At 40.6% G+C, this 24,487-nt stretch overlaps 1 protein-coding gene across 2 annotated transcripts in view; it reads right to left on the bottom strand.

Annotated features, from left to right (window-relative positions):
• Positions 1-7,847: 7,847 nt before the first annotated feature.
• The window catches only part of LIMK1 (LIM domain kinase 1), a 144,423-nt gene continuing 127,783 nt past the window's right edge, over positions 7,848-24,487 (bottom strand). For both annotated transcript variants that reach the window (XM_073667602.1, XM_073667604.1), the window contains 2 exons: positions 23,679-23,836; positions 7,848-13,460 (listed from right to left, as the gene is read on the bottom strand). In XM_073667602.1, coding sequence (XP_073523703.1) covers positions 13,298-13,460; positions 23,679-23,836 — 321 coding nt within the window. In that variant the 3' untranslated portion in view covers positions 7,848-13,297. The remainder of the gene's footprint in view (positions 13,461-23,678; positions 23,837-24,487) is intronic.

Here is a 24,487-nt window from a genome sequence, read left to right as displayed (position 1 = left end):
GTTTCCTTAGCAGCACAGCAGTTCACAGTCTTCCCAGTAGTACAGGACAGCACAGTTCTAATGCAAAGGCACATTAATGAACACAGAATTCTTTACAGCACAGTGAGATGGAGGAGGAGGGGAGGGTTTGCTGAAGGAGATGATCCCTGTGACACCATTTCTTCCAGTCCTTATCTTTCTGCCTGACAATACTCTGCACTGTTAGTTCAGGAACTGTACCTGACCTGCATCCTTTTCACTTGCAGGGGCGCTTCTGTGAGATACAGAACACACACACCACCTTTCTCTTCGGCTCCAGCCAGACAGTAAACAACTTCCCCACAATCCCCCTGGGACTCTGCTAAAACACTCCCCTTCTCCTGTGATTGTGTTAACCCCTCTGGTTGCTGGATGCTTCTGGAGCACAACAATTCCTGTCTCCTGTGGTTGTGTTACTTCTAATAGTTGCTGGATGCTTTGGAAGCAACAGCACTACTTCTGCATGTCACAGGTAGATACAATGTTTTGATCACCCGTTATTACATTTTATTGCAATATTGTGGCTACCAATTCTGGCATTTTGATTTTTTTTCTCAGTACGCCGTTTGCCGATTGGATTAATTCTTTTTATATTTTGATAGATTGGGCTTTCTGAAAGCAGATATACCAAATATGTGCATTTTTTTATTATTGTTTTATTTTGAATTGGGCAAAACAGGGGTGATATGAACTTTTATATTTTTTTGATATTTTTCAACACATTTTTTTAAAATTTTTACTATTTACTTCAATAGTCTCCTTAAAAGACTTTAAGCTGCGATCTTCAGCCCTGCAGTGTGTAGCAAAAATCATCATCTGCAATGACAAGCTGAGTGGTCTTCTGCAGACCCCCAGTTGTCATGACAACCCATTGGTGCTCTGCGATCATGTGACTGGGACACTGATGAGCAGAGTTTGTGACGCACTTCTGGTGCACACATGTTAAATGTCGCTGTCAGAGATTGACAGTGGCATTTAACATGTGAACAGCCGCGGGTAGATCGTGATCTACTCGTGACTGTTAGGGGCACATGACAGCTGATCAGATCAGCTGTCATGTGCCAGAAAAGATGCAGGCTCAGTGCTGGAGCCCACATCAGAGGGGGATACCTATACGCCATAGGTTGTGAAGGGGTTAATTTTCGATACAGTAGTAATTGGGGGTATATCAGGCTATTGACCACATACGATCACTTCACTTGCTTTTTACATCCTAATAGACATGCCACTTTCCACTTGTCGGCTGAATGTTGGTCTGGCTGATCATTCATCTGACAGCTATCTTGGCCATCTCTCTCATACACAAGAGTGCTCTCTCTGCTGCTTTCTGTTCTCTATAAAAGAGAGCCACTACCAGACATCTCTGGCACTGCTTATCTCTAAAGAACAAAAGGTCTCCCATGATTAAAGTCTCCCGTGATGAGAGTGGGAATGTCACAGGATAAAAAGTGAGGAAACCAGTTGGCAAAGTGATCCAAGAACTGACGGGAGGAGCTTGGAGGGCGATACACAACCACTTGCAGGGAGAAGAGTTTGAAGAGTCTAACGGTGTGGAAGGCAAGGAAAAAAACATAATTGAGGGAACCGGGGATGGGACGGTGACTGGGGGGGGGGGGGCGGGATGACCTGGAAAGCACATTGCGATGAAAGGAGCAAACCAACTCCTTCACCTTGTAAGTGAAAATGAGTCTTCTCATCTTCACTTACACTGGAAAATAAGGCACGGATTTATTAAGACTGGCGTTTCATACTGAGGAGAATTTAAGAATAAAATGTGCCAAATTCATTAAGAGGCATACTCAATAAAATTTACACATCTCCTAAGCAAACTTCTCTTTGCAACTTGACAAAAATATTGCTGCAGTCAAGAAATGGAGTAATATTTCTGACTTAAGAAATGCCAGCATATTTGCTGAATTTGACAGGTGGGCGCAGCCACACTCTGCTATACTCCAGCTCCTCCTCAGCTCTGCGGAACTGCTTGAAATCTGCAAAAAGTCAGAAAAAATTATTGTGCTGAGGAAGTTTGCCTCTATTCAAAGTCTTCTACTTCCTCCTCAGTTGTTACCACTTTACACATCAAAATGAATTTAGAAATCAAGTGTAAAGTTACATATAAGTTCAAGTGATCAATATAAACCTTGTTTACTGGGTCATTCATTTTCCCTTCCTCTCCATTTCCAAATACTTATACTTATCCTTTCCCCATCTGTCTATTGTAAGTCTTGTATGTCCTCCCATACAGTACATGTCTTTTTATGTTTTTTTCTTTTCGTTCAAGTCTATATCTTGTAAAACATGAAAATCTTTCAATAAAAAGTTAAAATAAAAAAATGAAAAAATGTTAAAATTGTCATAAAATTAAAAATATAACATTTTTCAGAATAAAAAGTTGTTTGATCTAATAAAAAATGAAAGCACAAAAATAGACATATCTGCTATCACTGCAATCGTATTGTCCAATAAATAGACATCGTTGTTTTTCCTGCCCCACTGAATGCCACAAAAAAACCTAAATACAATACTTCCAGAGAATTGTCATTTCTATTCATCTTACCTCACATAAAATGAAAAATAAAAAAATGATCAAAAAATCATAAGTATCCCACAATGATACCAATAAAGACTTTGGCTTATTATGCAAATAACAAGTCCTCATAGGGCTTCGTAGTCACAACAAAATGAAAACTTTACGGCTCTCAGGATATGATGTAAAGAAATATATACAATATATATATTTTAAAGTGATTTTCTTATGCAAAAATCGCTGTAATTGCATCAACCTCTATTATAAAACTACCGTATATACCGTAATTATTTATCCCACATGGAATTCTAGAATTGCAAGTTTTTCGTTCATCCCCCTTCAAAAAATATATATAAAAGATGATCTAAAAGTCATATGTACCCAAAAACTAAAGCATGGCTCACAAAATATTAAGTAATCACAAAACTCTGTTTATGGATAAAGTAGCAAAAGATAAAGAAAAAAAAATAATTAAACTTGGTATTGTCACTATTGTATCAACCTGTAGAAAAATATTAGCAAGTTAAATATACTGAATGGTAAGTGGTGAAAACAAAACAAAACAGAATAACTGCTTCCTTTGTTCATTCCACCTTCCAAAAAGTGTAAGTTAAAGTGATTAAAAAGTGTTATGTATCCTAAAATGGGACCAATGATACTTCATCAATTATGCAAATAATAATCCCTCATACAGCTCTCTTGCCTGATAAAAGGTAAACTTCTGACTCTTAGAATATTGCGACACAAATACAAATGGTACCCCCGCCCAAGCTCCTTCTCAACTCCAACCATTTTGGCTGAACTACTTGAAAACTGAAAAAGTCACAAAATTATTGTACAGAAAAAGTTTATGACTATTCAAAGTGTTTTATACCAGCTTTCTGGAGATAACACTTGGATGTATTTGCCCTATGGGTATGTGCATGCAACATCTTTTCAGGCTGGTATGCTCGGTAATTCACCTGAAGAAGCACTAAATGTATACTCAAAAGAATGTACTTACTGTATGTACCTCAATGTAAAAACAATTTACTGTTCATATGTTCAGTGTTTTCAGCTATTTGTAACTGCTCCAGGTTTCCAAAGGCTTGAAGTGGTTAAAAGAAGTGACCTTACCATTCTTCAGGCGACTTCCACTTGGAAGCCATTCAATAGTTTATTAAATACAAGTTAAAAAAAAGCCAAACAGTCAAAGATGTCTCAAACATCCATAGAAAACACACCAAAAATATGCTTCAGGACAAAAGACGCCGGCATGTCCTGAAGCTAGCCGGATTCACACAAATCTAAAAGACGTCATGTGCACATACACATACATGGATGTGATGGGAAGCTTTAAGACTTTTCAGAAAGATATTGAATGGAAGAGAAAAATAAGTGTGCACACACAAGGAGTGAAATCTGTAACAAGAACAAACCTGCAGCTGATGGCATGGCAGGTTGGGGTCCTATCTTTAGTTTTGTTTTGGGGTTGCATGATTACTTGTTACTTCCCTTGAAAAAGCCGGATACGCTCCACGCGAGTCGGGAAGAGGCACTAATCCTGTTGCCACCTACTGGGCGCCAGTCTTTTCCAGGGTAAGCCTTTGAGCCTGTGTCTTTATATTTTGGATATTTACTTTTGAGCCATATACTCTTCCAGATCTTTGCTTAGAAATTCGTGGGTTATTTTTCCCTTGGCATACAACCCATAATAGTTGCCTTACCACTTGGTTATAGGGTTCTTTGTACCCACTTAGCATTTTCTGGGTTTACACCGCCTTTATGTCCATTCATTTACTTATGCAACTTGCTATTAGGTTCAATAGGCTCCCTGGTTTGCCTGTGACCTTGCTGCTATTCTTATCACCTATCCTCATCTTATTGCACAAGTCTGTTATTTACATTTTGTACCTTTCAATGAATTTGTATGTATTCACTAAAGTTACTAGATTTCATGGATAAACCCTTAAAACTCAGTTTCCTCAGTCGTTTCATGCTTCTTGGAGTGTTTTTTTAGCAGTGGCACAGACTCACTTTGTCGTGTTGACGTGTCAGCTACCATTATCTATTTCTGGGTCTTTTAGTATTATTGGTGATGGTTATAGTTGGCCAGTTAGTAATTGGGGTGCAGATGTCATAAATACCATATTGAACTGTACAGCACCAGGGTCATTTGTCTGTGACTGATATTCCTTTTAGGGTTTAAGGAAAGCTGCAAGTCAATAGCTACCAGTAATGGTTGGTTGTACCCCAGCAACTGTAACCTCTATGGAGGACTAAAATAACTCAGAAACAGTTAAATAAATATTAAAAATCTTGACACACGGGTTTCTGCCGACTTTTCGTTCCAGGGTAATGTGCCATATCATTAAAAGACCTAATTCCTTATTTTGATGAGTTATGAACTCATTTGATATTTCAGGGTTCATTTAGGAAAGATAAAATCTGCAGATACTGAATATGGCACATTTTCTTCTGAGCAAAAGCCTAAAATGTAATGTAAATTGTTCCTAAGAGAGAACACTGGGACCTTCTTTTCAATGCGTCTGTAATATCCATTAGAGTTCTAATTTCTTGCTGAAAAGGAGTCTAGGAGAAGCATATTTTGTCTTGCTGCTTAACCATACTTCAAACCTTCACTGAAGATCCACTGTAGCATTAATAAACCAAACTACAGCAATATGATTAGTTACAAAGTATTTTGGTATTGTATCTATATAATTTACATTACTTAAGAACTGCCAGGGTCGTATATAAACAGGGGGTAACGAGGTTCACTTCTGATTCTGTTGTATTGAGGGTCACTCCTGCATCTGGTTCATCTTTGTTCATATAGTACAATTTTGGGGCATTTTTCTTGTAGCCAAAACTGATACAGCTCAATAAAAGGTAGAAATGTGGACTCTCTTCACACTTGTGCAATGCATTGCTCTCAATGTATAGACTAACAAAGAATGCCATTAGCCAGATCTACACCCAAAAAGAGTCTAGCTTTGTTACATATTGGAATACCTCTTCTCTAACTGTAATAAAAAGCATCTAATATAGAGAACTGTACATTTTTTTACAATCAGACTCAATGGCAGATAAATGTATAGGCATACAATTATATACATCTGGAAATAAGAATATAGCAGGACAAGGGCCGGCTCCAGGTTTTCGTGGGCTCCGGGCAAAAGAGTCTGTCGGCCCCTTTAACACATACCCCAATTCATGATGCAAAGATACAGCAGAGAAATATGTATATAGTACAGTGCCGAAGATTTCACTGACTTCTTACATTAGATGAGTGATATCTATTGTAAATTATACAATAGATCAGAAACGGGTGAATCCTCGCAGCGCACAGTGCAGACCGGACAGTATAGTCCTCCATACAGTATTGTATTATGGGCAACACATAGTTAGCTGCAGGCTAATATTAATAGGCTGGGAAAGTGTCATGGATATTGGCCACCTCCCAACCTAATAACATCAGCCCTCAGCCGCCCCAAAAATGACGCATCCATTAGATGCACCAATTCTGGATCATAACTCTGGTGCATTGGCAAATGGAGTAATGGTCTTGGGGTTGATGTCAGCTGTGCAATGAGAGGCATCTATAAGACACCCTCATTACTAATCTCGTAGTCAAAAGCAATAAACACACACACAGAGAAAAGTCCTTTAATTGTAAAAAGCACTCTCCGACCCTCTTTTACCCATTTATTACATTTAAAAAATAAAATAATCCAGAGGGGTCCACAATAAATCCATCTCCTTCCCACAATGATCCCCGACTCTGCTACATCCGGAAACACAATGACACTAGCACGTGAATCCGACTGCGGAGACGAGCGCTGAGGTCAGTAAGGTTCACAGTCTATGAACTGCGGTAATCTTACCGACGTAACCGCTCGCACCGTGAGAAATTTACATCTCCAGAGGCGTTTCAGAGAATTTGGAAGTTCATCCAACCAGCCTCACAACCGCAGACTACGTGTAACCACACCAGCTCAGGTCATCAACATTCAACATCTTCACCTCCAAGATCATCTGAGACCATTTCGTCACGGATGAATTCCAGTTTTCACTGTACAGGGCAGATAGCAGACTGTGTTTGTGGTGTCGTGTGGGTGAGCGGTTTGCTGATGTCAATGTTGTGAATCGAGTGGCCAATGGTGGCAGTGTGGTTATCATATGGACAGGTGTATGTTATGGCCAATGAACACAGGTGCAATTTCATTAATGCCATTTTGAATGCAAGTAACCGTGACGAGATCCTGAGGCCCATTGTTGTGCCATTCATCCATGACCATCATGTTGCAAGGATCTGTGCACAATTCCTGGAAGCTGAAAACATCCCAGTTATTGCATGGCCAGCATACTCACCGGACATGTCACCAATTGAGCATGTTTGAGATGCTCTGGATCGGGGTATAGGACGGCATGTTCAAGTTCCTGACAATATTCAGCAACTTCACCCAGCCATTGAAGAGGAGTGGACCAACATTCCACAGGACACAATCAACAACCTGATCAACTCTATGTAAAGGAGATGTGTTGCACTGTGTGAGGCAAATGGTGGTCACGCCAGATACTGACTGGTTTTCTGAATTCCCCGGACCCTCCCAATACTGTAAAACTGCCCATTTTAGAGTGGCCTTTTATTGTTATCAGCCTAAGGCAGCCTGTGCAGTAATCATGCTGTCTAATCAGCATCTGCTGGATATGCCACACCTGTGAGGTGGATGGATTATCTCAGCAAAGGAGAAGAGCTCACTAACACAGATTTAGAGAAATTTATGAACAATATTTGAGAGAAAAAAGCCTTTTGTGTACATAGAAAATTCATAGATATTTGAGTTCAGCTCATGAAAAATGGAAGCTGAAACAAAAAAGTGTTGCGTTTATATTTTTATTTAGTGTACATTGAACTGTAATTTGTAAGAAAACAAAAGTCTGTATGTACAGGCCTATACATCATCCGTGTATATGAACCTTTCAATTTTGAAGGCCTCATTGTAAAAATGGAACCCTGAAGCTAAATGGTTGTCATTGGAAAAAAAAAACATTTTCCCCTCCATATACACTGAATGTGTTAGACTAGCCAGAGCCAGCTTCAGATATTAGGAGGATAAAATCAAAGTGTTTTAGCACCCCTTTACTTAACTTGCATAAATCATATTTACCCAAATCCCCATACAGCCACCAAGCCCAGAAAAACCTAGCATCTGGTCAGGTTTACCTATGCTGATGCCAACCGTGGAACATACAGTTCGTACATTGCTTTGACTGTATTTTCCCTCAAAAGTATAAATAAAAACACAGAGCACAGAGATGCTGGGACAACTTCATGTATTCCGATTGATCTTTTGCAGCAAAATTGAACAGAAAATTGACAAGTTCTGTGTGAAGAACAACAACTTAAATATTTTTCTAAAAGCAGTGTACAGTAGTTTCTGAGCGCAACAGTATACAGTACAAGAAATGTGCAATATCATCTTCCTGCAACCAACTATTAGCTACAGAGGGAGTTTCACTTTTTCACATAGGTATGCTGCGCCAATGTAACTGAAGTTTCAAGAAAGCCTAAAAGTGAATGTGAATTTTTTTTATCTTCTTGTTTTTAGATCCAACATTCAGTGCCGATGAATTTCTTAATATATCTTTATAGCGGTCAAAGCTTAATTATGCCATATACAGAGCTTCAAATTCTCTGTATACATTGCTTCAGACCTGCTTTGTGCTCAGTTGTAAATCGTTCTTCTGCATCTGCCAGTCAGCTTTACAGCAGGGCACAGAGACTGAGCAGAAGAAGTTTAGAACTTGGCGCAGAACAGGAATGAAGAAAAAAAAAAAGCCAATTCTGCTTAGTCAGCCAACCAGAGGTTTTTTTTATTCCTGCTTCAACCCTTCTCCATGTCCAGTTGTAAACCTGTCAGGCTAAGTGGAAAGGTAGGTTTTTCTCTTTCACAATCTGCCACTTCAGCCTGAACTTGTTCTAACATCACTCAGACACATCTTTAGAAGTAATTACCACCCTCACAAATTTCATTCTGCAACCAATCTTAATGTGTACCTACATGAGATTGCAGGTTGAAATATGTGATGGCGTGGACATCGTGGACAATTTATTGGAGAACCCCTTTAAGTTAAAGGTAATCTGTGAGCAGGTTTTCTCTGAGATGTGTCACTTAAAACCCTGTGTGCTGTTGTATCAATAAAATCAGTGTTTTATAAGCAGGAGATTTACTAGAGGATTAGGTGTCTCGTGCCTCCTAGTCAACTGCTCTGTGTAACCCTACCCTTACCACTGATTAGCAGCTCTTTGTCAATATACAGTGTACACAAAAACCTGCCATTCAGTGATGTGGGTGGTGTTATAAATGGCTCAACATTCAGAGCATTGGTACGTCAGCAGAGAAAATTGATTTTATCACAACTGCTGTACCCAGTAAACTAAGAGATACATCGCTGGAATCAGGGCCTCTGCCCTTACAACATGATGCTCTCATATGAGGTAGCATAAACCTGGCGACAGATTGCCTTTAAATGATAAAATTTTAGCTGCCGAAAACCACTAGAAGAGGGCGGTTTGGAACTTACTGCATTGCATTTTATATTTAAGTACAGTGTATATATTTTGTGCAGTTCGGTCCTAATCGTTCCCTTCACGTAGTTAAAAGAGGCCAAAATTTTTTAAAATGAACTCTGTATTTGCAGAAACTCTGATCCCCGAAATAATATATGAAAGAAGTACTTAAATTTACACCTACTGTTGTTAGAAAAAATAAATATATAGTGGTGTTCAGGGTTGGACATTCAATTTAAATGTGGCACAAAATGAAATGGTCACCTGAACATAATGGAGACAAAAGTTTTGTGGCCAATATTTAATGCAATGATTTTTATTATTAAGATCAATGACTCCAGTTATGGTGGGAGCTGTAAAGGGTCTCATATTGCAGACCATTAGTCTTATCTAATGTGAAATGCAAGATCCATATTCAGGTAAGAGATAGAAATAGAATTTAAAGGTATTGTACTATTCATTTAGTTAAAGTAGATCTACTTTTGTATGAAGTCTGGTTGAGCGCTGATGACCTATTGAATATTGTGATAGACATCATTAGGCAACTGCTTTCCCAAAATCTTCTATACACATGCCGGCGCTTCTGAAAAGATAGTTTTTTTTTTCTATGGAGGGAATATGACAAGTGGTTACCAGCTGAATCTACTAACACCACCTTTCTAAAGGGAATGGTAGGATCGGGCATGTTAAAATCTGACGTAACCTGAACAGATATAGACTCATAGTGAGGATTCTACATTCACATGAGATTGTCTATGATCGCTAACACACTTATATCCAAGTTAATGTGATTCTGAAAGTGATTCCTGATAGTATTACTTTGGCAACCCTTGCACACAAGTTAATAGGAATTCCCAGAATAACACCAAAAATCAGCAATCTGGAGATGCACATAGCAGAGGGTCGCTATATGATGTATATATCAGTTTAGTGAGAAACAGTGTAACAAACCTCCTACGGTATATAACACAAGTCATATTTGATGGGTATAACACTAGTGATGGGAAAGCTGCATCAGAATTTACAATAAAAATAATCTATCTCCCTTACAGTCGGCAATGGTCAGTGGGTTTCTCTATATGTGCTTATATGTCTTAAAGGTTGAAAGTGGTTTACGACATGTTGTGACATGACATTTGTAGTCCAACAAGTATCATGGCTATTACCTGTGATTGTCTTCTAAAAATTATTGATTGTTTCATTTACCCTCTTTTATGGATGATGCGGAGAGCGGAAATATTACCATGAGCAGTCTTACAGGTCTGACATCTCATAGCTATGATGTACTTTCAACGATATCATTGGTGGGGGTCTAGGACCTTTAGCAAACGTTTGGCCAAAAACAGAAGAGTTATTTGAGCCTAAGAATATATTCTGCAAAAGGGCCCTAACTTAACATGTACCATTTATAATACAAGCCCCATAAAACTCCAGAGATCAGGTAAATTACTACTTCTGCATAAACTATAGTTGTCTCTAGACAACGGGATGGAGTTACAGTGTCCTTTAGGCTTTAGTCAACTCTACTTAATTATAACATATAGGGCTGAACACTACAGTTCCAATGTCAATGAGATCTTCCCTAAGAGATAAGGAAATATTTAAGTAAAGCCAATTGAAGCTGAAATGGCATGACATGGTCCATCACTTTAGTGGCTTGGGAGTATTAACCAACCATTATACTACAAAATTTGGGATATTTAAGCCCACCCCAGGAAAGCATGTCAGCACTTAAAAAAATGCCCACTTGTAGGATTAATTAAACTATACCCATTCTGTGACCCAACTTCAAGGACTGTTCTAGCAAAATCAGGACAACTGACAACTACAGTATGCTAATGGGTCTTAGCTTGCCGGTTCACCATTGGTATATCAATAGATGTTCAAAGGTCTACACAGCCGCAAAGGTGGCCATAGATGGAGACATCTCATGGCAGAAAGCTTTATTGCTAGAAATTAAAATGGCGGATTTTCTTTCTACTAGAATCAGTTTTTAAGCTTGAGAACCCATCTATAGGTGCTAAGTATGTAGACATAATATTTAATTAAATTATAAAATGTAATTTTTGTATGTAAGGCTACATTCATACATGTGAGTGTTACCGCCTGAGAGAAAGGACTGATTTTTTTCTCAAGTATCATCCTAGTTGCTACCTAAATCTACCATTAACATAAAGTGTAACGAAAAAACAACCTCAAAATCACCGGGATATGTTGAAATTTTCCAAAGATGTCACATAAAGTGACACTAGTCAGACTTGAAAAATGTGGCTTGGTCACTAAGGAGTCAAAACTGATGGGTGTATGGATCATTCAAACTCTATGGGTCAGTGTGCTGTCCAAGAAAAAATAGAGAGCACTAGGACATGTACAATGGGGGTGTGAACGTAGCCTAAGACAAGGAAGTCTACTCGACAGATTCTCCACTGTCTGAGGGGACAGACAATTTCTGAAGCACTTCTCTTGGGGAAAAAATACTGCACAGAAAAAAAATGAGTTCAACCATTCCGAACAACTCCAGACATCATCCATAAGAAGAGGGTTTAGCTGCCCACATAGATATTGGATTGGTCATACATGTACAGCATTTATGGGCAGCTTTTAGGTATATTCATTGGTAGTCTGTTTGCTGCAGAAATGCGTTGTGCCTGAAAATCAGTTCCATACATCTGAATTGGGTCGTTTTGGCAGCATGCACATGGATTCCCGAAGAATGGGACAGTCACAGACTGCAACAAAACTACAGCGTGTGAATTCACCCTTAGACAGTTTGACAATTTGGTTATGAAAATTTGTCGTTCTGAATAAGAAACTGAATAAGATGCCAACACAACTCGCTACTCTTGTGTACAACAGGAGCTTGGGTCGCAAAAATCCTGCATTTTCAGACTCTGCGAACCTACATTCAGTATAACGGGAAATGCTGCGTATCATTAACTCTGAGGTGAGGAGGAGAGGGAACATTTTTAGGAACTGAAATGTACAATCTAAGGCCAATAATGTGTCAGAGAAATTGCATCAATGTACTAGAAACTAAAGAAACATTTTCCTCATACATAATATAAGGCAAAAATGGGGATTCTTTTCAAATGTGCAAAACTGCTGCACTGAGGAAAATGCACACTAGGGGGCGGTGTACATAAAATGGGCATGATAATGAAGTGCACTTATAGGACACGGCAAACATAGGAAATAAATGGAGAAAGCCTGAAAAAGCCTCATATCATTCACTGCAGCAAAGCTTTCATCTCTAATAGCTGCAAGTATCTTACATAAGATGTTTGCTTTATACTGGCCTTTCGGTACTAAACCTAACTGTATATACGGATACATCAGAACAGTAGGGGTCTTCTTAAGATATAGTAAAACAAACACAGAAGAGGCCAGTATATTCGTCATCTTGGCACTAGGCCGTATATAGTCGCCGATGGGTGCTGCATATATCAACAGTCACAATGTGGAGATATAAGAATGCTGGTGGTTTTAAAAGCTGAGAACCAATCTATAAGTGCTAAGTGTGTAGACATATAGCATTAAATCAATGATAAGATGTCTTTTATGTGTGTAAGACAGGGAAGTCTACTACAGCGATTCTTCTGTGTTCTCTACCCAAGCACAATGTGGTCCTATCACAGAGACCAAGCCTGATTTGGGCCGACAGCGAAAAGCAGTAGTCGCTTCTTGGCAACAAGAACAAGTACTCAAGGACAACAGGCGAAAGTCACAGTCGACATTGGGAGGATATGTACAGAAAGCTATGCACAGTCTAAATATACAGAGAAGTATATACACAAGGTGCAGAATGCTCCCCTGAACAAGATGGTTGACAGAAAAGGGCGTCATGCAGGGAGGATGTGATGAAATGACGCCCTGAACGACAACATATATTCATTACTAGAGACGTAAATAGTTTACAAAGTGCCACATTAAAAAAAGCCAGGTTCATCTCCGCCAGTCCTAGAACCATTCCAAGCTTACTTATCCAGTAGGCACCCAGTGGAACTACAACATCTTTGGATTCCCCTCAGTGCTCATGTTCAGTGGCAACAACTTCTGGCACAGCAGGAGCCATTCTTAAATCGAGGATGTGGGGATGTGATCCCTAATCCGTGCAAGGTAAGCAGTATGAGCTCCCCACAAACACACACACGGTAGGATATCTCCCACAGGGGGGTTCTTCATCCTTGAAGTTGATGCTATTCCGGGACTTCAGGGTGTGCATGCAAGGTACAATCTCCTCTTCTGTAAATCTCCCAAAAACCTTTCTCCAACTGCTCAAGATGAGAGCTAAGAGGAAGCTGCAAATTCAAGTGCCTGAGGAGTGAATCCAACCAGAGCTGGAGCTGCGAGAAACTTGGCCTGTAAAGGAAGTAAGAAAAAAAAAGATTTTCAAAATGTCTTCTCCCTGTTGGACTCTTGGTCGCATTTCAGCCCCGGACCTGAATACTGCAAGGCATCAATGCTACCATGCTGCCCCTTTGAATAATTAAACCATACTTTAAGGAGTAACGTCGTTTTAATTTTTATTTAAAAAAGCAATTGTTCACATGAAAATAATCAACATTGTAATATACAAGTATCTTATTTGAGAAATCTGCTTCTTCCTCCTCTTAGACTAATAGCTCACTCATAATTCATGGGTAAAATCTCTTTTCAGTGAAGATATTTTTTCCCATTACTGAGATAGGGGTTGACAATTGGTGGTTTTAGAATTCTATGGAGATTTGGAGAGGAAGAACGGAGGAATTAGAGGCAGGCACAGACATTCTGCTGCAAGTTATCCTGAAATGACAGTTACAGTTTTCCATAGAACTTTATAGAAAAGTCTTGTAAGATGGCCGTATTATTGAGGTTGGTAGCTTTGGTGGTGTAAACCCGGGAAAGCATGCCCCTGCACGTGTAGTGCTGAGAGGGTTAATAGGGCGTACCATGGCCGGGTTTTACGAGCAGTCATAAGAGATGGGAAGGAATGGGACGTCCAGCAGCATGGAGGAGCTGATAAAGCAACTTGTGCAGGCTTATCTCCAGCAGCATTAACAGCAGCAGCAGTGGCAACAGCAGCAGCAGACAAAGCAGCAGCAGCATCAATAGCAGCCGCAGCAGTGGCAACAGCAGCAGCAGATGCACCAGTAACAGCACAAGCAGCAGATGGAACTCCTAGCCGAGGTGATCTGTGGAAGGGCAACCTCCCCACCCCCAAGTCCAGGAAGACTGTAAGAAGAGCCTTACAAAAGATGACTCCTTGTGATGACGTCGAGGTGTTCCTGACGGTCTTTGGGAGGTTGGCAGAATGGGAGAAACTGCCTCCGAAACAGTGGGCGAAGGTTTTCGCTCCATATTTAACAGGCGAGCCGCAGAAAGCCTATTATGACATGGCATTGCAGGATGTATAGGAGTATGCCAAATTGAAAACAGAAATCTTGGCGCGCTTGGGAGTGACTCTGACTGTCAGGGAGTAACGGGTGGACCACTGTGCCTATTGCAGTGACAAAGCTACCCGGTCCCAAATGTTCAACCTCCTACACCTGGTCCAAAAGTGGTTGCAACCTGAATCTTCCTCTCCAGCAGAGATGGTGGAGAAAGTTGTCATGGACAGGTTCATACACTCCTTTCTGAAGGTCGGTGCAATCCTAGGTTGCCCAGGGAGATCCCCGTAATGCCGATGACCAGGTGGGGTTGGTGGAAAGGTACCAGGCGGTAGAGAATTCCTTGGGGAAGCAAGGGGTCGTAGCATCTCCATGCTGGGGTTCCCAAAAGAGGGGAACAAGAGCCAAATCTGGGGGGCGTCCTAGAGCCCAAGAGGAGTCTGAGTTGCTGCCAAAGGACATGCCCAATAACATAATATGGTGGAGATGTCACACCCCAGGTCACATAGCCGCCCGTTGCCCCTTGACCAACGGGCCAATGGACTGCAGCATAGGACGGCGCTCCTCGTACTTTGCATATCCTGCCTGCAGTGCTGTCCCTCAACCAGGTGAGGTACCACAGGCATGCCCCGTGTCAGTGAATGGAGTGCAAATGACTGGTCTTTTGGGCTCGGCGAGTTTGGTAACACTAGTGAGGGCCACAATTTCTCATCCGCTGATTTTGGGGAAAAAGGTGGGCGTCCGCTGTACCCATTGGGAAGCAAAGGACTACCGTGGTGCCAAGTTCCATGAGGTGGGCGTAGTCAAGGACCTGTTGCATCCTGTTATAATTGGGTGGGACTTTGCCTTGTTTTGGGATTTGTGGGAGAAAGGGAGGAAGCCAGGTTGTCAGGACAACAACAAGGTCGCTCCTAAAGAATCCTCAATGCAGGCCGCAGCCGACAGGTTTCCCTTTTGTATGCTTGTTGGAGATGAGGATGAGGCAGCATCCCTATAGGTCAACATCCCTGAGCTGGAGGTGTCTGGGGGAAACTTTGGAACCGCCCAGCTCAGGGACTTAAGTCTAAAAGGGGCGTTTGATAAAGTCACTGTTCTGAATGGTGTTGCCCAACAGCCGAGGGCTGACACCCGATATCCGTTCTTTGCCGTAAATGGGGAGTTACTATATCGGGTCACCAAGCTTAGATGAGAGGTAATCGAGCAGTTATTACTGTCAGGGCTGTATAGGAGCAGGGTGTTAGATATTGCCCATGCACATGTCTTAGGTGGTCATCTGGCTGCTCACATATCCCCACCCCAAGGCGTGGTTTTGTAAATAAAATGAACCAAGTGTCTCATTCAGTGTCTGTGGCTGGACGTGTGGAGACCTCCAGGGTGTTTTTGCTAAAGGACACTGACAGTGAGCGGGTGAACCCGCACTACTGAATGGACTGTTTATTTTCTGTTTTGTCATTCTGTGCCGGACAAGGCTGTGTTTTGTTTACTTCTAAAATGCGGTTTATGTAGTTATAATAAATCTGCCTTGGACATTTTACCCCTTTCGCACCAGAGCCTGTTTTCGCCTTCGTGACCAGGCCAATTTTTTCAATTCTGACCACTGTCACTTTATGAGGTAATAGCTCTGGAACGCTTCAACGGATCCCCCTGATTCTGATACTGTTTTGTGACATCTTGTACTTCATGATAGTGGTAAAATTTCTTCGATATCACTTGCGATTATTTGTGAAAAAATCGGAAATTTGGTGAAAATGCTGAAAATTTTGTAATTTTCAAACTTTGAATTTTATGCCCTTAAATCAGAGAGATATGTCACACAAAATAGTTAATAAATAACATTTCCCACATGTCTACTTTACATCAGCACAATTTTGGAACCAACATTTTTTTTTGTTAGGAAGTTCAAAGGTTTAAAAGTTGACCAGCGATTTCTAATTTTTCCAACAAAATTTACAAAAACATTTTTTTAGGGACCACATCGTATTTGAAGTGACTTTGAGGGGCCTTTATGACAGAAAATACCCCAAAGTGACACCATTCTAAAAACTGCACCCCTCAAGGTGCTCAAAACCACATTCAAGAAGTTTATTAACCCTTCAGGTGCTTCACGGGAATTTTTGGAATGTGCAAGAAAACAATGAACATTTAACTTTTTTTCACAAAAATGTTACTTTAGACCCAATTTTTTTATTTTCACGAGGGTAACAGGAAAAAAATGGACTACACAATTTGTAGTACAATTTCTCCTGAGCACGCTGATATCCCATATGTGAGGGAAAACCACTGTTAGGGCGCACTGCAGGGTTCGGAAGGGAAGGAGCGCCATTTGACTTTTTGAATGTAAAATTTGTTTGAATAATTAGCGGACGCCATGTCACATCTGGGGAGCTCCTGATGTGCCTAAACAGTGGAAACCCCCCACAAGTGCCACCATTTTGGAAACTAGACCCCTTAGGGAACTTATCTAGATGTGCGGTGAGCACCTTGCACCCCAGGTGCTTCACAGAAGTTTATAATATTGAGCCGTAAAAATAAAATTTTCACATTTTTCCCACAAATATGTTTTTCATCCCCTAATTTTGCATTATCATAAGGGTAACAGGAGAAATTGCTCCATGAAATTTGTTGTGCAATTTCTCCTGAGTACGCCGATACCCCATATGTGGAGGCAAATCACTGCTTTGGTGTACGGCAGGGTTCGGAAGAGAAAGGAGCGCTATGTTGGCTGGGATAGGTTGCACACACCATATCACATTTGAAGAGTCGCTGACATGCCGAAACAGCAGAAACCCCCACAAGTGACCCCATTTTGTAAACTACACCTCTCAAGGAATTCATCTTGGGAAGTAGTGAGTATTTTTTAATTTTTAAATTTATACCATTGGGCAGTGAAGAAAACATAATTATATTTTTACCACAAAAAAATGTTTTACCCTCAGATTTTACATTTTCACGCAGGGCAATGGGTAAAAATGGTGCCGCAATGTGTCACACAATTTCTTCTAAACGTGGCAATACCCCATATGTGGCTATACCGTACCGCTTAGCCATACGGCGAGATCCGGGAGGGACGGAGCGCTATTTGACTCTTGGAGAACAAATTATTGTAGAATAGTTTGCGGACTCCATATACACAGCCCCTAAGTTCTAGAAGAGCAGAATCCCCACTCAAGTGACCCCATTTTGGAAATTATACCCCTTTGGGAATTTACCTACAGGTGTAGTGACGATTTTGACTCCATGGGTCTTTTCCAGAAACAAGCAGCAGTGGATGTTGCTGAGTGAAAATTTCAAACTACTGTTGAAGTCACCAGTACTCTGTAGTGACCAGTACGTTGTGCCCAGTTCGTGCTTCTGGAGACATGCACCTGTAAATTAGGCAAGCTCTCATCGCTACAGGAATGCCAAACATGTGGACCCTAAATGTAGTTTAGGCACATTGTGGGGCTCAGAAGGGAGGGAGGCATTTGGATTTGGGAGCATAACATTTTCTGAATTTCTTTTGGGGGGCAAGGGCCATTTCACTTTTCCAGAGCCTTTCTGCTACCAGTAACTTGGAAGTCCCTTATATTTTTAACAGATAACGGACCTGAGTGGGGACTAGCTTTTTTTGAGGACTGAGTTGAAGCTTTTATTGGGAACATTTTACGTAACATTTATCCGGCGCTCTAGGCTGAGCACTTACATCAGGGTTTCCATCTAAATTTCCAAGTGATGTAATTCAGATGAAACCCCTGCGGGATCCATTCACTATAATGAGGCAGCAGAGTTACTCTGGACTCCGTCTGGCCTCTGTTTAGCGGTGTCCTTTTTTTCAGAAGTGCACTAAATTGTGGCCAACCGCACTTTTATGCACGCCTAAAAAAACTGACACCGTGGGATCACAGGCCAGACGACATCCACAGTGCCTATATCTGCCTCATTACAGGGAATCTTCCGTCATGGGTTCTATCTGAATCACATATTTCAGATATTTACACGGAAACTCTGGTGTAAGTGCTCGGCGCAGAGCACAGGATAAATGTGAGCAGAGCCTTACTGCGATCTTTGGGAGACATAATAAACAAATCAGTAACAGGTGAAGAATTGGTTTTATTTATTTTTTTACGCCGTTCCTCGTACGGTATAAGTGATTAGACGACTTTATTCTTCAGGTCGGTGCAATTACAGCGATACCAGATTTATATCGGGCTTTTATTACTGACAGCTGTCACACACTAAAAAAAGCTATTTTTTGCAAAATCTAGTTTTTGCATCACCATATTTTGAGAGCTATAATTTTTCCATATTTCAGCCGACAGAGTCATGTGATGGCTTGTTTTTTGCGGGACGAGTTGACATTTTTATTGGTACCATTTTTGGGTACGTGACATTTTTTGATCGCTTTCTATTCCGTTTTTTGGGAGGTAAAATGGACAAAAACCAACAATTCAGGAATTGTTTTTTGATTTTTTTTTTATGCCATTCTGCGTGTGGTAAAAGTGATAAGGCAGCGTTATTCTTCGGGTCAGTACGTTTACAGCGATACTACACTTATATCGTTTTTTTATGTTTTGGCGCTTTTACACAATAAAACTATTTTATAGAAAAAATAATTTTTTTGCATCTCTTTATTCTGAGAGCTATAACTTTTTTATTTTTCGGCTGATGGAGCTGTATGGCGGCTTTTTTTTTGCAGAACAAGATGAAGTTTTGTGATTTTTTTTTTTAACAGTTTGAAAACATTTTTTAGACTTTTTTTTACATTTTTACTTAGTCCCTGTATGGGACATTAATTTTTATTTTTCTAATCACTGTTCTCATGCAATGCAATAGACATGTATTGCATTGCATGAGAGCTCTGCTGACAGTGTAAAACTGTCATTATCTCCTGCTAGACTCAGCTGCAGGCTGAGCCTAGCAGGACACTGTACATGGCAGACCCGGAGGCGGTCATGTGACCTCCGGCTGCCATGACAACACCAGGTCCTCTAAGACATCAGGGGGGCTGTCCGAGAGGTAAGTGGACGACCCCCTCCCCTCTCACTATCTTCTAAATGCAGCGATCGCTATAGATTGCGGCATCTAGAAGATAGCAAAGGGTTAACATCATTGGGACCTGATCCAATCAGGTCCCGATGATGTCCCCTGTCAGAGCTGTCGTTCCGCACCGCACCACTTGCAGGACCCTGGGGGTCCTGAGCGCTGCGGGGCCACCGACCGTTTATAAACGTCGGCGCTGCACAGAGCCCAGGCAACGCCGACGTTTATATACAGTGGGCGGTCGGGAAGCGGTTAAAGAAACCGCTTCCTGTGTCTACCTCAAACGCAGCTTAGTGAGTAAAACCCTACAGTCTGTATTCACTTAAAGGGGTTGTCCACTACTCGGACAACCCCATCTCAATCAGCATGTTTGCCTCAATTAAATAACAACACCTATACTCACCTCCGGTGCCGGTGCCATTCAAGCGATGTTGGCACTCATTCTCCTGGGGCTTGCGCCACATTATGTCTCGCCAGCCCCGCGCCCTGTCAGCGCTGGCTTAACTCTCCCCGCCTTCAGATGAATCAGACATCAAGAAGACGTCAGAGCTGAGGCTGGCTGCTCACTTCCTCTTGATATCTGATATGTCCGAAGGCGGGGAGAGTAATTGTGCGCAGGACTTGCATGACATAACAATGTGATGCAAGCCCTGGGAGAGACATTGCTGACAATGCTGGAATGGCACCAGCACTGGAGGTGAGTATAAGTGTTATTATTTTACAAGTGGCAAACATACTAATTGAGATGGAGTTGTTCAAAGAGTGAATAACCCTTTTAAGACAGATTGCACCCATGAGTTGAGAATTTTGAAAATGTATGATCAGTTCAGGAGGAGAAAGAAGCTGATTTCACTAATAAAGTATATTACAAAGTTTCTTATTTTCAGGTGTACTAAGGATGTATTGCAAAAAAAAAAAAACCCGAGGGTTCTTTAGCATGACTATTCGACATAGATCAATTGAAAAATACTTTTCTCTGTGTGTTGTTCAGAATTTTAAAGAGAAGAATTTTATAGAACAGAGTCAAATAGAAAGCTACTTATCAGGTAGAGTTTGACAAAATGCACGTGGGAGGCTCTGAAATCAAGAGAAAATAGCTTCTGTGGGCTGATGAAACCATTAACTTTTTGGAATTAATAAATTCTCACCATAAATCATTTCTCTGGAAGGACTAGAAGCTTGGGAAGGTAGAGGGTCAAATCAATGCATCAAATACAGAGCAGTCTTCTGCACTTTGTACAAGTATTATAACTTGGGAGAAGATTTACTCATCAGCAACCAGTTACCCCAGCCATATGGTAAGAGGGTCAGTACTGGTTTGCCTAAATTATGCTACATGCTACATGGCTCAGTCTAGTTTGTTCTTATGCTTGAAAAGAGTTCTAACTACAGTTAGTTCTGAAAAGACCATCCTGACAGTTTACACTTGCATGTGAATTTGTGTCAATAATACAGGGCCCTATATGAAATCACATACAGTATTGTTCCTTATAGTTTCTACATAATATGCTGAATTCCCTCCTAGAAGCACAAACATATGGCATCTGGTGGAACAAGCTGCATGTTGAATAATTTTCAGAGAATACAGAAAGATATTTGGGCAGAATATCCTACATGTTCTTCACCTACCCTCTACAGACAAACTGGAAGCGACAAACTCAAACCTGCAAAATGTAATAAAAATAGGTTTAAAAAAGAAAACACCGGACGTCAGCACTGAGCCTCCAGGCGATTACATGACTGTTGCATTCAATCAGGGACCTCTAATCAGCTGCAGCCTTTCAGTATTCTGTGCTGTGAACGCTGCGGCTGATCAAAGGCTGCTGGTTGGCTGCAGGGATCACATGCTGTAACATGCATCAACATCGCAAGAATGGCACCAATCAGGGAGGTAAGTATGTGTTTTTTTTATTTTACCTGGGGCACTTTAGTAATTAAGGAGTGTCAGTCCCTCAAATTGTTCTTATCCATAGGAAATACAAGACACCCAGATTGTCACATAATGCAGGGCAGTCTGATCCTTAGTCAGATGCCTCTGACTGAGGTGCCCTGCTATAAGGGGTTAAAATCCCCTGTATTCCCATGTCCCCTCCTCCGGTTCTGGCCTGCCCAATGGTCCCCTGTTTCCTGTCCTCCTCCCATTCTCTTTCCTATAAATGTCCCTGTGTGTCATCTTCCGGTCTCTCCCCACAGCGTGGGACCCGGAGACTGGTTGTCCCACCTTCCTGCCCTGGTTATTTCTTATATTACAAGTCTATACCTTGTGTTAAGTCACAGCAGCGGTCAGTTATGGTATTTTATGTTTTAATGGTTATTCTCGCCGGAAATTCGGCTGTTTTGCACAATTTTGAACTTACAGTGCTCCTTGAACAGAGATGTTCCTTAACCGTTTACATCCATTTTTGCTGTGACCGACCTCCATCCATTAAAAGTTTTTAAAAGTTATATATTGTGTGGTCTTGTTTATTCATGGGAATATTGTTGTTGTGCGCCTTGGGTCTCATCAGTCTATAGGATATCGACCTGATGCTGAATGTCCAAGATGCAAAATGGATAATGCTAGTTTATTACATATGCTTTGGGAATGCTCTGAGTTGAGAAACTATTGGAAAGGGATATTATCTAAGATTTAAAAGAGTATATAAGATTGAGATACCTGCGGATCCCAAAAAATGTATATTAGGGTTAATAGAGGATGACATGGAATCTGACCCTGTTCAAAGAGGGATTTCACGAATCTTTTATCAAACTAGGAAACATATTGCATTCAAATTGATTAATCCTTCATCACCCTTAATTGGCAGAATCAAAAATAGGCTAAACAATACTATTTGGTTGGAAAAGGGTATATATAAAAAACGTAAAGCAATAAACAAATTCGAGAGAATTTGGGTCCATGGTTGGGGCACTCCTGGTATGCCATTAAGAGAGTTGTTGTAGGAGAGACCGATTGATTTATTTGGGAATGTCTTACATAATCCTATTGTGTCATTCTAGTACTCCTAGGAATACTCAGTAGGTCTCATAAGTTACATTTACCTTTCTATATGACTGAGACGTTTCCCTTATAATCTGACATCTAAAATATAGTAATATGTTGCTTAAGGTGTTTGGAAGAATTGGGCTAACAGTTCCCTGGAGAACAAATATGAAACCCCTTTCTATGTACTTTTTAGTGTAATTGACGTTATATTTACTGTGTTTAATGTTATATTGGCTTCAAAATCTTAATAAAAATGACTTGATTCAAAAAAGAAGTGGTTGTACAGTGGTGACAATCCCCTTAAATGATGCATAAAAATGTCATGGCAGTCATGGTTTCTTCCACTAGACACTTGATATTTGGGTATATTTACTTTTGTGAGAGTGCCTTGACTTTGCACATTTTGGAACAAATTGTCACATCTAATTGTAAACTTTTTAGAGGCACTAGTCTATTGCCCTACTAAATAGGTTGTCCATTACTCGGACAACCCCTTCTCAATCTGAGTGTTTGCCCCTGTTAAAATGAAAACACCTATACTCACCTTCCATGCCGGTGGCTGCTCTCTGACTTCCTGTTGACAATAAAACCGGTGCCGATTGGGTGCTAGGGCTCACGTGACTTAAAGGGGTATTCCCATTCTCTAATATCCTATCTCAATATGTAGTAGGTGTAATAATAGTATTAGCAAATACCGCTAATTAGAAATGTAGTATAGTTTTTCTGATTTGCTATGTCTCTTTCCTCACGTGCAGGGCATTACAGGACCTTAGGTATCCATGGTTATGACCACTGACATAGTGAGTTAGTTAGCTAGTTGCTAATGGTCGTAGCCATGGATACCGAAGGTCCTGCAATGCCTGCACATGAGGAAAGAGACATACCGAATCAGAAAAACTATAAAACATTTCTAATTAGAAGTATTTGCTAATATTATTACACCTACTACATATTGGGATAGGATCTTGGGAGATGGGAATACCCCTTTAACATCCACACGTGAGCCCCGGGAAACTGAGCGCTGATACCTCTAGAACGGCGCTGGCACGGGAGGTGAGTAAAAGTGCTTTCATTTTAACGGGGCAAACACTTAGATTGATAATGGGTTGTCCAAGTAGTAGACAAACCTCTTTCAGTCTTCAAAATTTGTGAAAAACACAATATATTTTCATTTTATTTATTCATTTTTTAATCATCACAGTAACCTACCGTTTTTCAGGATCTAAATCACAGCATAATACTGCACTGGGAAAGAATCCCGGCGGGCAATTTGTGGGGCAAAATCGATCTAGAAAGGCACGAACATTCAGCCCAAAATCCATGGTGCGAGGAAGATAATCAGGGTCTGCATTCACACGGCCAATAATCTGAAAGAGACCAGAAAGAAGATGGATAGGCCTCAGGTTAATATACAAAACTCCCAATTCATCATTTTTAAGTAATTTTCTTTTTTTGTTTTGTGGTATTAGTTGCTGTTTTTGTCACCAAATTATTCAAAATGGAGCACGCGATTTATGAATTTGATACAAAGTCAAAATTTTTTTTTTTTCTGTCTTGAACTGTTTTTCAGACTTTTTAGCACCAAAAGTCAAACATATCACAAAAATTCTGCCAAAATACTGACATACTTAGAAATACACTAAGGCCACGGCCCCACTATCAGTATTTGGTCAGTATTTTTTTCTCAGGAGTAGGAGCCAAAACCAGGTGAGGAACAATCAGAGAAAAGGTAGAATAGAAACAAGTCACCAATTCTGCATTTATCACCCACTCCTGGTTTTGGCTCCCACTCCTGAGAAAAAATACTGACGGAATACTGATAGTGGGGCCGTGGCCTAAGCAGTGGATTTTGTGACTTTTTAAAAAGTTGCAATTGATGAATTGATGAATCAGTCAAAAAACATCTGGAATCACCAAACTCCGCTCACAACATGGAAAACAAACAGGTGATTACATATAAAACAGACTTAAAAAAAGGTGCAAATAGAATAACAAAAAAAGGCACAAAATACACAAAA

Source organism: Phyllobates terribilis, unplaced genomic scaffold (assembly GCF_046119375.1).
Source record: "Phyllobates terribilis strain yellow unplaced genomic scaffold, ASM4611937v1 Scaffold_2__4_contigs__length_985480577, whole genome shotgun sequence".
Taxonomy (NCBI): Eukaryota; Metazoa; Chordata; class Amphibia; order Anura; family Dendrobatidae; genus Phyllobates; species Phyllobates terribilis.
This window is presented reverse-complemented; position numbering and strand designations above follow the sequence as displayed.